The sequence below is a fragment of the Saimiri boliviensis genome, chromosome 1, assembly GCF_048565385.1.
Source record: "Saimiri boliviensis isolate mSaiBol1 chromosome 1, mSaiBol1.pri, whole genome shotgun sequence".
NCBI classification, from domain to species: Eukaryota; Metazoa; Chordata; class Mammalia; order Primates; family Cebidae; genus Saimiri; species Saimiri boliviensis.
In genome coordinates this window covers 162,719,697-162,734,512 of record NC_133449.1, presented here as the reverse complement: position 1 = coordinate 162,734,512, position 14,816 = coordinate 162,719,697, and the positions used below count along the sequence as shown (strand labels likewise).

General features: G+C 39.1%; 1 protein-coding gene across 4 annotated transcripts in view; it reads right to left on the bottom strand.

Annotated features, from left to right (window-relative positions):
* The window catches only part of JAKMIP2 (janus kinase and microtubule interacting protein 2), a 196,419-nt gene that overhangs the window by 13,082 nt on the left and 168,521 nt on the right, over positions 1-14,816 (bottom strand). For 3 of the 4 annotated variants that reach the window (XM_010344514.3, XM_010344515.3, XM_074379655.1), the window contains one exon: positions 4,342-4,412. The exons of the other annotated variant lie outside the window; for it this stretch is intronic. In XM_010344514.3, the coding sequence (XP_010342816.1) occupies positions 4,362-4,412 (51 nt within the window). In that variant the 3' untranslated portion in view covers positions 4,342-4,361. The remainder of the gene's footprint in view (positions 1-4,341; positions 4,413-14,816) is intronic. 4 annotated transcript variants of the gene reach the window in all.

Sequence of the window (14,816 nt, the reverse complement as noted above, 5' to 3'; positions counted from 1 at the left end):
TTAACAAATAATACAGTATTTAATTTTTCTTAAGTTTTTTTTTTTTTTTTTCATTAGAACAATAACAGTATTATGTACCTTCTGACTTTTTTTTTAGTGTTACTAGACAGGAAGTAAAAATATTGGGCTGTCAGGTTAAAAAATTTATGGGTAACACTGGAGAAACATCATTAAACATTTTATATATACATACATACATACATACATACAAATGCATGTAAAATTTGTCCAGGAGGAATAGTAAAAATGAGCTAGACCAGTGTATGTAGATAAAGAATCATGACCACCTGATCTCTGGTCCTCCCAACTTCATAATGAGGAAAACTTGTACTGTCATGTTCCTCATTAATTCATCCCCGCTCGGAAGAGGAGAATTTTCAACAGGTCATTGTAACCTGGATATAGCAACTAATCTGGTGATAGCTATTTTTGTATTCTTCTCATTTTTTTCTTTCCTTTCTTCCTGTGTAGCCACATAATGTGAAACAATGAGTGGTTGCTATGGCTTAAATGCCTCTGTCGCAAAGCATGTGTTGGAAACCGAATTCCTCAATGCAACAGTGTTGGGCGGGGGAGCCTGATGAGAGGCCGTGAAGGTGGAGTGAATGTCTAATAACTCCGGGTTCTTCAGCTTGGGTACTCTGGAACTTGCACCAACAGCCTCCTGAGGCTCTCAAGCCTTTGACCTTTGACTGAGAGTTGCACCTCTGGCCTCCTTGGTTCTTGGGTCTTCTGATTTCAACAGAGCCATGTTACTTCTCTGGTTCTCCAGCTTGCAGATGGCTTCCCATAGGACTTCTCCACCCCCACAACCAGGTGAGTGAATTCTCCTAATAAAGACCCTCTCATCTATCTATCTATCTATCTATCTATCTATCTATCTATCTATTTATCTATCTATCATCTATCTATCTATCCTATTGGTTATCTCTCTGGGGAACCCTGACTAACACATTGATACACTATTCATTTGCAAAACCAGAATGCATGGGCAGATGACATCTTCTGGAAATATGTGGCATCCCTTGTTTAAAGTAAAAGTCCTAATATAATCCATGCAGTTATTTATCAGCAAGCACTGAGTCCAGTAAGGGTGCCTTCTAGGGAGTGTTTGACGGCTTCTGTATCATCACTGACTATAATGACTTAGGTAATTACTAAAAAAAAAGAAGTGGGCCGGGCGCGGTGGCTCACGCCTGTAATCCCAGCACTTTGGGAGGCCGAGGCGGGTGGATCACGAGGTCAAGAGATCGAGACCATCCTGTTCAACATGGTGAAACCCCGTCTCTACTAAAAATACAAAAAATTAGCTGGGCATGGTGGCGTGTGCCTACAATCTCAGCTACCCAGGAGGGGTAAGAGTCACTACAATCTCAGCTACCCAGAGAGAAGTAAGAGTCACTCCATTTTAAGGAAGACTTTGTAATTTAAGCTAGTCTTGAGTTTCTGAACAGAATACAAATCACTAATTTAGTATGGAAAAAAATTTATGGTTACTTGCAGTAAGCTTTCACTACCTACCAATAAACAAGCAATTTTCCCCCTACTTATTCGTATTTCTCTCTTGCCAACTTTGGAGACATATATAAGATTAATCAGTTTTCAGTGATGTCTTACTCCCTAATATTATTTAAGCCAGATTATGCCCTGAGGAGTCAAAAAAGCAACTCCTTATTTGGGGTTAGGATTTAAACTCCTTGCCAGTACTAGAGGTTTTAATTTTGAAATTAGTATAATTTGGTATACTAGTATACTAGTATAATTTTGAATTCAGTAGTGTGGTAGCTATTTTTAAAATATAATAATCACTAAGAGTTACTGATTATTTAATTATTTTCCAGGCACTGTTATGCCTTTGACATACATAACCTCATTTCATTCTCTCTACCGTAAGCAACATGATTATAACCATTTTGTGGAATAGGAAACCTAATCTTGGGTGGATTAAATAAACTGCCTATCATTACACAACTAGTAAATGGCAGGACTCAGCTTAAAAATATATCTGACTAGTAGGCGGTGCACTCTAACCTCTCAGCCATTTTACTGCATATGCATTATATGATATTACATTGCCCAGATTCACCATCACATAAATCTGCTAGATTATTAATTATCTTTATAATCATCCATTTAACAGATAATTACTAAGTGTTATTTATGTGCTACTTTGGAGGAAAAACATCAACTCTTGTACATCCCTCAAGGAGTTACACAAAATGGGAAGAGGTGAAGAGATGTGCACACTGTAATTTCAAAAGTCAATAGCTAAGTAGCACTACACAAATAGAAGACCATGCCCCTGATTAAGATACATATGAACAGCAATATTGCTTAAAACACACAGAAAGGCCCTCTTTTATTTGTGAGGCAGTTTGGTGGTTAAAAGTGGATTCTGGACTGCGGCAGCCTGGGTGCAAATTTGTGGCCCTATATTCTTGGCAAAGTCACATGCCATAGTTTCTCTTACTGTAATTTAGGAATAAAATCAATACCTATCCCACAAGAGACTCTGTGAGGACTAAATGTATCTATTACTTAGAACAGCTTATAATCAGCTTTAGCCAGCACTGATGTTAATGCTGAAACCTACCCATTTTCTACCTAGTACTTATGAGGTTTGACATTTCTTCTCTAAACCACCATGTATTACTTGTCTCTTACTGAAATTTATTTTCCCTATTTTAAAAATTTATTTATTTTTATTTATTTATTTATTTTGGTGAGGGAAGGCTGTTTGTCTTCTGATACTCTGGCCATTTTGATCCTTTGCTAGAGAATCTAATTCCGTTTCAATTTGGATATTCTCATTCAATTAAAGAGACTCAATCCTCTTCTTTCTGTGCTACAGTGCCATTACCTTTCTTGACAGACAAATGATACTGGTCAGTCTGAAAAGAAAATCTTTTGGAAGGAAGAATACAGCCAGAGAGTGAGTTATGAGTTCATACACTTTCTGAGCATATCTGCTTCACTCTTTATATCAGATTATGCTAAAGCACTTTTGCTTGTCTGTTCCATACCCAGGTAATGGATCTCATACTTATGGAGAGAGTATGATCTCTCTTCTGTCTTCCAACTTGCTGTAGAAAATGTTAAATCACCTGAGGTCCAGGAAAGATCTCAGCCCAGTATAATTCAATAGAATAATCAGAGTTGACATGAACCAAGATAAATGGATTTAGAATAGCTGCTGGCTCTTCTTTTTTAACAATGGTATGGAGATTTGCAGTTTCCCTACCATCAGAATCACATAGTGTGATTGTTAAATACAGACCAGTCCCTGCTCTCACCTCTCCCACCCTCTCTCTACGTCTCCCACCCTCTCTCTACGTCACCTCTATCTCCAGTGATCTGATTCAGCAAGTCTGAGGTGGAGCTTAGAAATCTGTATTTTTAAGACTGGGACTCACTAAGATCATTATTCATGTACTCATGAGACATGGACTTGGTAATAATGCTAATAAGACTCCCTTTTTGTTTTCTATATTGACAAATTGAAAAGTAACTTATTTGAAAACAAGATCCAATTTTACTTAGCCTTCTTTCTTGGGTTTTAATGAACTCCCTAGTCTCTACTGGGGAAAAGGGGTAAAAACAAAGCAGTCATTATTAGCTTGTTAGATTAGCAAAATCAGAATTTTCAAGCTGAAAGCAATACTAAAGTCATTATTTCTTCACGTTGCAGATATAGACACAACTTTCTGTATAATGGGAGATTATGATGAGAATACTAAGATCCACAGACATTGTGAATTCCCAAAGTGATACAGTTAACTGGAACAAATTCTTGATTCCTATTCAGTTTCTTCATTTTTCTAATAATCACTCAAATAGACTGGATCTGTGTCTCAATTTATGGCATTTATGCTAACCAAAGCAAGTGTGTTTATTTTTAAAAAATATAGCATAGTTTAAAAAATATATAGACCAGGCATGATGGCTCATGCCTGTAAACTCAACACTCTGGGAGGCTGAAGCAGGAGGATTGCTTGAGCTCTGAAGTTCAAGACCAGCCTGGGCAACAAAGGGAGACCTTGTCTCTAAAAAAAATAAAAAATAAAAAAATTAGCTGAGCATGGTGGCACATGCCTGTAGTCCCAGCTACTCAAGAGGGTGAGGTTGGAGAATCACTTGAGTGTGTGAGATTGAGGCTGCAGTGAAATGTGGTCTGATTGTGCCACTGCATTCCAGCATAGATGACAGAGCAATACTCTGTCTAAAAAAAAAAAGAAAAGAAAAGAAAAGAAAACTAAAGAAAGGCATAGTAAGTATAAGTAGCATTCTTTTTTAATCAAATACCTCTTAGAATCACATTTTGAGAATTAAATGGAAGCTTACCTTTAAGAGGCACCTTGACATCAAGGCCATAGAATAAAGGCAAGAGAGAAGAACAAGAATAGAAACAGAAACTGCAGAAGAAAAAGAAGAAGATTATGTAAATCTGAATTTCTGTCGTGCGATTCAGGTAGTACAAAACCTCTGCCTTTCCACATTGCTCAAGTCTAACCACTTAACACATGAACATCAAGTACCTTTTTGTTTAAAAATATCCACACCTTTTATTTAGCTACTGACAGAGAGTACCAGTGTTCAACTAACATTGATTCATACATTTTAGAATCATGAGGGGGTCTCACAAACAACTGGCCTAAGCTCCCAATTTTACAGGTAAGAAAAATAATCACAGAGCATTAGATCAATGGTTTAATTACATACAATTTATGGCATAGTTGAGGGCTAAAGCTTAGATAGCCTGAGCCCTATTTCATTATATATCATTGTCTCTATCTTTCACACATGACAGGGTATTTCAAAAATACAAAATATGATCAGAACATAAACTTAATCACTGAGTGGTATCTTTTTTTTTGTTGTTAATAAGATAGGTTTTGAGGATTAAGGTACAGCAGGGAGAATATTAATCTGTAGGCTAAATATATACTTAATTACTCATAGTGGAACATCTCAGAGAAGGATATGGACATTATTAATAATTACATTGGGTTGACAGGTAAAAACTGGGTCCGTCCTGGGCAAGTGAGGATGGGTGGTCATGCTATTGGCATCAAACCTGCTTCTATATCAATGGACATTTCATATAATACATGTGTGAGGTTATTCCAGCTTTTATATCTCTGAGATAGACTTCTCCTTATTTGACTCATGGAAATTAAATGGCGTCTGATTTGTTTTTCTTCACCAAAAATCTTCACTTGAGAAACATAATTGGATGGGCAAACAGTGCTTGAGTAGCCTGGGTGTATAACTAACTGTATACTAACTGTAAAAAGTCATGGGTCAAGTCAGTTTCTTTCTTTCTTTCTTTTTTTTTTTTGAGACAGAGTCTCACTCTGTCAGCCAGGCTGGAGTGCAATGGTGCAATCTCAGCTCACTGCAACTTCTGCCTCTAGGGTCAAGTGATTCTCCTGCCTCAGCCTCCCAAGTAGCTGTGACTACAGGTGCGTGCCACCATGCCCGGCTATTTTTTTGTATTTTAGTAGAGACGGGGTTTCACCATGTTGGCCAGGATGGTCTTGATCTCCTGACCTCATGATCCAGCTGCCTCAGCCTCCCAAAGGGCTGGGATTATAGGCGTGAACCACCACACCCAGTGGGTCAGGTCAGTTTTTAAAAAAATAATTGATTTCCTTGGTGGTTTACTTTTTATAGAGTCAGTAAGTCTTTTACCTGATTATCACACTCCAGGAACACACTGTTGGACACATCTGTGAATGAGGGTTATGTTTGGCTTTCTTGTATTGTGAATGTTATTTGCATATTTCCTTTAATGCTACTGCTTATAAGGTTCTTGCTTCACTATGGCTAAATTCTACAAACAAGTTATGAATATGGCTCTAAGAGGCATGTATTGGTGATGAGTCTATTATTATGAAAACCAGAAACGTGCTTTTTCTCATTCCTTGAAGGTAAACCTATAGCAGGAGAAGTTCAAGAATGAGAGTAACGGATGAATTCCCATTCCCATTATTCCGATGAGAAGATCAGATATCAGAGGAGATGCCCATCTCTTAGTCCATAATGTGAGTCTTAATCTCTGCAGTGTGGTGGGCAGATCACGCCATTTGGAATCAGACACCCTGACTCTGGTCTTGATTTGCCATAAATTGGTTATATAATTTTTGGCAAATTGTTTAATTTCTTTGAGCCATTGTTTTATTATCTGTATAAAAGGGGATCATAACATCTGTGGTGTCTGTCTCATAGAGTAATTATGAGCGTCAGATGAAATGATGGCAGTGGAAGTACTCTAGACAAGGGACATACAGATATTATGCTCTAGATAAGTGCTGCACACAGCTGAAGCAATTTTGCTAGGTTTGTTGTTACCACCTGATTCATACTGTGTGCATGGAAATAAGCAATAAAGAAGAGATATTCCATGTACCCTGAGTGAGTGTTCAAGTACCATAAGGGAAGAATGAAGAGTATGTCTGACATAAGGAATCTTTAGCCTCTTTACTAGATTAAGGGTGTGGAGAACTGAGGTCAAGTGAGTAGAAAGTACATCATAAACCTCATCTCTAGTCAAATATCTAATCAGAAGTCAACTGGATTGTTTTTGAAGTGGTTGAATTTGCTACCCTATGTGAAATACGCAGTGTTGACAATTAGATTATTTTCTTTCAAGTAAGATAATTACCCCGTTATCATAAATGTTTAGGAAGTTCAGATCTGTAAAGTATACTGAGCAAAAGAATTGTGAAAAAGTTCACATTTAATTCCAATTAACGTGATCTTAATCTCCCTTCTTCCAAAATTGTTGAGAGTTTTATTTAGAGAATGTCTAGGGTGATGATGTTGATAGATTTTTTTTTTTTTTAATTCTAACCCCCCCACCCTTTTTTTTAAAAACCTCAGCTGGATGGGGACTGAATGGGTTTCATCAAGTTTTGGGGACAGAATCACCTTAACCTTGAATTCTTCCTTGAGCCAGCCCTACTGTAGCTTGTGAATTAGCAGAGAGATAGCCAAGAACTGGCCATTCAAAAGTTTGGAAAATGGAAGACATTGAATGTGGTCTCTGACAAACAGGGAAGCTGAAAGCAATCCCTGTCTTCTCTGGGGCTTTTTCCCAATCACTGGGAAATTTACTGTACATTATCATTGCCTCATTCAGTCCTGCAGAACTAAATAGCCCCTTCTGAAATCTGGGAAATTCAAATTTAAAATTTTGCAGAGAATGTATACTTTGCATTGGAAATTTAAAAAATTGCACTTTTAGAATTTGCCTTACATTTTTTAGTGTTTCCTTTTTCACATAAGTGACCTCACTGGTTCCTCATGGAACCCATGGGAGGAAGAAAGGGCAAGTGTTATCATCCCTGTTTTAGAAACATGGCTTAGACAGAGGAAGTGAAGTTACTTACCTAAAGTCAAATGAGTACCTAAAGACCCAGCCTATATAAAAATCTGGGTGCCTGGTGGTCTGCTACTTGAGCCCACCAACTCTCTTTAACTTCATATATACAGATAATTATAGAGGCAATCTGGGATAAACCAAATTCTAACCATTGTCACAAGAAGAGCAGATAGTTTGCTATTTTCTTCTTGTGTGCCTATGGAAGCTACTGTAAAACAGCCATATCTTTTTACTATACAGGAAGTCAGGTAGCTACTTTCAGTCAATCTGACTGGAAAGCCAGAGAAAAGAGTCTTTGGCATCTTTGCTGTTACTCTTGCAGAATGTTCCTGGTGTCTTGGGCCAGACTTTTTTTTTTATTATACTTTAAGTTTTGGGATACATGTGCAGAACGTGCTGGTTTGTTACCTAGGTATACATGTGCCATGGCGGTTTGCTGCATCCATCAACCCATCATCTACATTAGGTATTTCTCCTAATGCTATTCCCCCCCAACTTCCCCATCTCCCAACAGGTCCCGATATGTGATGTTCCCCAAGCTGTGCCTATGTGTTCTCATTGTTGAACTCCCACTTGTGAGGGAGAATGTGTGGTTTTCTATTCCTGTGTTAGTTTGCTGAGAATGATGGTTTCCAGCTTCATTCATGTCCTTCATTCATGCAAAGGACATGAACCCATTCTTTTTTATGGCTGTATAGTATTCCATGTTGTACATGTGCCATAATTTCTTCATCCAGTCTAACATTGATGGGCATTGGGGTTGGTTTCAAGTCTTTGCTATTGTGAATAGTGCTGTAATAAACTATGTGTGCATGTGTCTTTACAGTGGGATGATTTATGCTCCTTTGGGTATATACCCAGTAATGGGATTGCTGGGTCAAATGGCATTTCTAGTTCTAGATCCTTGAGGAATCGCCACACTGTCTTCAACAATGGTTGAACTATTTACACTCCCACCAACAGAGTAAAAGCATTCCTATTTCTCCACATCCTCTCCTGTGTCTGTTATTTCCCGGTGTTTTAATGATTGCCATTCTAACTGGTGTGAGATGGCATCTCATTATGGTTTTGATTTGTATTTCTCTAATGACCAGTGATGATGAGCTTTTCTTCATATGTTTGTTGTCTGCATAAATGTCTTCTTTGGAAAAGTGTCTGTTCATATTCTTTGCCCACTTTTTTATGGGGTTGTTTTTTTCTTATAAATTTGTTTAAGTTCCTTGTAGATTCTTTGTCAGATAGATAGATTGCAAAATTTTTCTCCTATTCTGTAGGTTGCCTGTTTGCTCTGATGATAGTTTCTTTTGCTGCACAGAAACTTTTTTAGCTTAATTAGATCCCATTTATCAAGTTTGGCTTTTGTTGCAATTGCTTTTGGTGTTTGAGTCATGAAGTTTGCCCATGCCTATGTCCTAAATGGTATTGCCTAAGTTTTCTTCTATAGTTTTTATGGTTTTACATTTTATGTATGAATCTCAATCCATTTTGGGTTAATTTTTGTATAAGGTGTAAGGAAGGGGTCCAGTTTCAGTTTTCCGCACATGGCTAGCCAGTTTTCCTAACACCATCTATTAAATACAGAATCGTTTCTCCATTGCTTGTTTTTTTATCCAGTTTTGTCAAAGATCAGATGGTTGTAGATGTGTGGCATTATTTCTGAGGCCTCTGTTCTGTTCTATTACTCTATATATCTGTTTTGGTACCAGTACCATTCCCTTTCGGTTAGTGTAGCCTTATAATACAGCTTGAAGTCAGGTAGCCTGATGCCTCCACCTTTGTTCTTTTTGCTTAGGATTGTCTTGGCTATACAGGCTCTTTTCTGGTTCCATATAAAATTTAAAGTAGTTTTTTGTTTTGTTTTGTTTTGTTTTGTTTTTTGTTTTGTTTTGTTTTAATTCTGCAAAGAAAGTCAATGGTAGCTTCATGGGGATAGCACTGAATCTATAAATTGCTTTGGGCAGTAGGAACATTTTCACAATATTGATTCTATCTATGAGCAAGGACTGTTTTTCCATTTGTGTTCTCTCTTATTTCCTTGACCAGCGTATTGTAGTTTTCCTTGAAGAGGTCCTTCACATCCCTTGTAAGTTGTATTCCTGGGTATTTTATCCTCTTTGTAGCAATTGTGAATGGGAGTCCACTCACAATTTGCCTCTCTGTTTATTACTGTTGTACAGGAATGCTTGTGATCTTTGCCCATTGATTTTGTAACCTGAGACATTGTTGAAGTTGCTTATCGCCTAAGCAGTTTTGGGGCTGAGATGATGGGGTTTTCTAAATGTGCAATCATGTAATCTGCAAACTGAGATAATTTGACATCCTTTGTTCCCATTTGAATATACTTTGTTTCTTTCTCTTCCCTGATTTTCCTGGCCAGAACTTCTAATACTATGTTGAATAGGAGTGGTGAGAAAGGGCATTCTTATCTTGTACAGGTTTTCAAAGGGAGTGCTTCCAGCTTTTGCCCATTCAGTATAATATTGGCTGTGGGTTTGGCATAAATAACTCTCATTATTTTGAAATATGTTCCATCAGTATTTAGTTTTTTGAGTGTTTTTAGTATGAAGCGATGTTGAATCTTATCGAAGGCCTTTTCTGCATCTATTGAGATAATCATGTGGGTTTTGTTTGTTGATTTGCATATGTTGAACCAGGCTTGAATCCCAGAGATGAAGCTGACTTGATCATGGTGGATAAGCTTTTTAATGTGCTGCTGGATTTGGTTTGCCAGTATTTTATTGAGGATTTTCACATCAATATATTCATCAGGGATATTGGCCTGAATTTTTCTTGTTGTTGCTGCCATGTCCCTGCCAGGTTTTGGTATCAGCCTGATGCTGGCCTCATAAAATGAGTTAGGGAGGAATTCCTCTTTTTCTACTGTTTGGAATAGTTTCAGAAGGAATAGTATCAGTTCCTCTTTGTACCTCTGGTAGAATTCATTTGTAAATTCATCTTGTCTTGGGCTTTTTTGGTTGGTAGGCTATTAATCACTACCTCTATTTCAGAACTTGTTATTGGTCTATTCAGGGATTCTACTTCTTCATGGTTTAGTCTTGCAAGGGTGTATGTGTCCAGGAATTTATCCATTTCTTCTAGATTTTTTAGTCTATTTGTGTAGTGGTGTTTATAGTATTCTCTGATGGTAGTTTGTATTTCTGTGGGATCAGTGGTGATCTCTCCTTTATCACTTTTTTTTTTTTTTTTTTTTTGAGACGGAGTTTCGCTCTTGTTACCCAGGCTGGAGTGCAATGGCATAATCTCGGCTCACCGCAACCTCCACCTCCTGGGTTCAGGCAATTCTCCTGCCTCAGCCTCCTGAGTAGCTGGGATTACAGGTACACACCACCATGCCCAGCTAATTTTTTGTATTTTTAGTAGAGACGGGGTTTCACCATGTTGACCAGGATGGTCTCGATCTCTTGACCTCGTGATCCACCCGCCTCGGCCTCCCAAAGTGCTGGGATTACAGGCTTGAGCCACCGTGCCCGGCCTTCCTTTATCACTTTTTATTGTGTCTATTTGATTCTTCTTTCTTTTTCCTTTATGTGTCTGCCTAGCAGTCTATCTATTTTGTTAATATTTTCAAAAAACCAGCTCCTGGATTCATTGATTTTTGAAGGGTTTTTGTGTCTCTAACTCCTTCAGTTCTGCTCTGATCTTAGTCATTGCTTGTCTTCTGCTAGCTTTTGAATTTCTTTCCCCTCACTTCTCTAGTTCTTTTAATTGTGATGTTAGGGTGTTGGTTTTAGATCTTTCCTGCTTTCTCCTGTGAACATTTATTGCTATAAATTTTCCTCTAAACACTGCTTTAGCTGTGTCCCAGAGATTCTGGTATGTTGTGCCTTCATTCTCATTGGTTTCAAATAACTTACTTATTTCTGCCTTAATTTTGTTATTTACCCAGTTGTCATTCAGGCGCAGGTTGTTCAACTTTCATGTAGTTGTACGGTTTTGAATGAGTTTCTTAATCCTGAGTTCTAATTTAATTGCACTGTAGTCTGAGACTGTTTGTTATAATTTCCAATCTTTTCCACTTCTGAGGAGTGTTTTACTTCCAATGGTCGATTTTAGAATAAGTGCTATGTGGTGCTGAGAAGAATACATTCTGTTGATTTGGGGTGGAAAGTTCTGTAGATGTCCATTAGGTCTGCTTGGTCCAGAGCTGAGTTCAATTTCTGAATATCCTTGTTAATTTTCTGTCTTATTGATCTGTCTAATATTGACAGTGGGGTGTTAAATTCTCCCACTATTAATGTGTGGGAGTCTAAGTCTCTGTATGTCTCTAAGAATCTGCTTTATGAATCTGGGTTCTCCTGTATTGGGTGCATATGTATTTAGGATAGTTCGCTCTTCTTGTTGATCTTTTTACCATTATGCAATACCCTTCTTTGTCTTTTTGTTGTTGTTGTTGTTGGTTTAAAGTCTATTGTTTCAGAAACTAGAATTGCAACCCCTGCTTTATTTTGCTTTCCATTTCTTGGTAAATTTTCCTCCATCCCTTTATTTTGAGTCTATGTGTGTCTTTGCATGTGACATGGTATCCTGAATACAGCAAACTGATGGGTCTTGATTCTTTTTTTTTTTTTTTGAGACGGAGTTTTGCTCTTGTTACCCAGGCTGGAGTGCAATGGTGTGATCTCGGCTCACCACAACCTCCGCCTCCTGGGTTCAGGCAATTCTCCTGCCTCAGCCTCCTGAGTAGCTGGGATTACAGGCACGCACCACCATGCCCAGTTAATTTTTTGTATTTTTAGTAGAGACGGGGTTTCACCATGTTGACCAGGATGGTCTCGATCTCTTGACCTCGTGATCCACCCGCCTCGGCCTCCCAAAGTGCTGGGATTACAGGCTTGAGCCACCGCGCCCAGACGGTCTTGATTCTTTACTCAATTTGTCAGTCTGTGGCTTTTAATTGTGGTATTTAGCCTATTTACATTTAAGGTTAATAATGTTATGTGTGAATTTGATCCTGTCATAATGATGCTAGCTGGTTATTTTGCCCATTAGTTGATGTAGTTGCTTCATAGTTTTGATGGTCTTTACATTTTGGTTTGTTTTTGCAGTGGCTTGTGCTGGTTTTTCCTTTTCACATAGTGCTTCCTTCATGAGCTCTTGTAAGGCAAGCCTGGTGGTGACAAAATCCCTCATCATTTGCATGTCTATAAAGGATTTTATTATTTCTCCTTCATTTATGAAGCTTAGTTTGGTTGGATATGAAATTCTGGGTTAAAAATTCTTTCCTTTAAGAATGTTGAATATTGGACTCCACTCTTCCATCTTGTAGGGTTTCTCTGCTAAGAGATCCACTGTTAGTGTGATGGGTTTCCCTTTGTGGGTAACCCGACCTTTCTTTCTGGCTGCCTTTCACATTTTTTCCTTCATTTCAACCTTGGTGAATCATATGTCTTAGAGTTGCTCTTCTTGAGGAGTATCTTTGCGGTGTTCACTGTATTTCCTGAATTTGAATGTTTGCATGTCTTGCTAAGTTGGGGAAATTCTCCTGGATAATATTCTGAAGTGTGTTTTCCAACTTGGTTCCATTCTCCCCATCACTTTCCGGTACACAAATGAAACGTAGTTTCAGTCTTTTCACATATTCCCATATTTCTTGGAGGCTTTGTTCATTCCTTTTCATTCTTTTTTCTTTAATCTTATCTTCATGCTTTATTCCATTAAGCTGATCTTCAATCTCTGATATCCTTTCTTCTGCTTGATTGATTCAGCTATTGATACTTGTGTATGCTTCACAAAGTTCTTGTGCTGTTTTTCAGTTCCATCAGGTTATTTATGTTCTTCACTAAACTGGTTATTCTATTTAGCAATTCCTCTAACCTTTAATTAAGGTTTTTAGCTTTCTTGCAGTGGGTTACAACATGCTACTTTAGCTCAAAGGAGTTTGTTATTACCCACCTTCTGAGGCCTACTTCTGTCAATTCATTAAATTCATTCTCTGTCCAATTTGGTTCTCTTGCTGACAACGAGTTGTGATCCTTTGGAGGAGAAGAGGCATTATGGTTTTTGGAATTTGCAGCCTTTTTGTGCTGATTTTTCCTTATCTTCATGGAGTTATCTACCTTTGGCCTTTGTTGTTGCTGACCTTTGGATGGAGTTTTTGCGTGGTTGTCCTTTTGATGTTGATGTTAATGCTTTTTGTTTGTTTTTCTTCTAACAGTCAGGCCCCTCTTCTGCAGGACTGCTGGAGTTTGCTGGGAGTCCACTACAGACTCTGTTTGCCTGGGTATCACCAGTGGAGGCAGCAGAACAGCAAAGATTGCTGCCTGCTTCTTCCTCTGGAAGCTTTGTCCCAGAGGGGCACCCACCATATGCCAGCTGGAGCTCTCCTGTATAAGATGTCTGTTGACCCTGCTGGGATATGTCTCCCTGTCAGAAGGCATGGAGGTCAGGGACCCATTTGAGGAGGCAGTCTGTCCTTTTGCAGAACTTGAGCACTGTGCTGGAGATCTGATGCTCTCTCCAGAGCCAGCAGGCAGGAACATTGAAGTCTGCTGAAGTTGCACCCACATCTGCCCCTTCCCCCAGGTGCTCTGTCCCAAGGAGATGTGAGTTTTCTCTTTAAGCTCCTGACTGGGGCTGCTGCTTTTCTTTCAGAGATGCCCTGTCCAGAAAGGAGGAATCCAGAGAGGCAGTCTGGCTACAATGGTTTTGTGTTGCTGCAGTAGGCTCTGCCCAGTCTGAACTTCCCAGCAGCTTTGTTTACACTGTGAGGGGAAAACCACCTACTCAAACCTCAGTAATGGCAGTGGCCCTCCCCCCATCAAGCTCAATCATCTCAGATTGAGTATAGACTGCTGTACTGGCAGCAAGGATTTCAAGCCAGTGGATATTAGCTTGCTGGATTTGGTATGGGTGGGATCCACTGAACAAGACCACTTGGCTCCCTGGCTTCAAATCCCTTTCCAAGGGAGTGAATAGTTCTGTCTTGCTGGTGTTCCAGGCGCCACTGAGGTATGAAAAAAACTCCTGCGGCTAGCTCATTGTCTGCCCAGATGGCCGCTCACTTTTGTGCCTGAAACCCAGGGCCCTTTTGGTGTAGGCATCAGAGGGAATCTCCTGGCCTGTGGGTTGTGAAGACCATGGGAAAATTATAGTATCTGGGCTGGAGTGCTCCATCCCTCATGGCTTCCCGTGGCTACTGGAGGGAGTTCCCCAACCTCTTGCACTTCTACTCATCCCGCATGGGCTGCACGTACTGTCTAAGAAGTCCCATTGAGATGAACTGGGTACCTCAGTTGGAAATGCAGAAATCACCCACCTTCTGCATTGGTCTTGCTGGGAGCTGCAGACTGGAGCTGTTCCTATTTGGCCATCTTGCCTGAAAATTCCAGGCTTTTTTTTTTTAATTGTGCAAGGCTGGGTAGCTCACTGCTGCTTGTTCAACATCCCAGCCTGAGCTCTGTTCCTTCTCTTA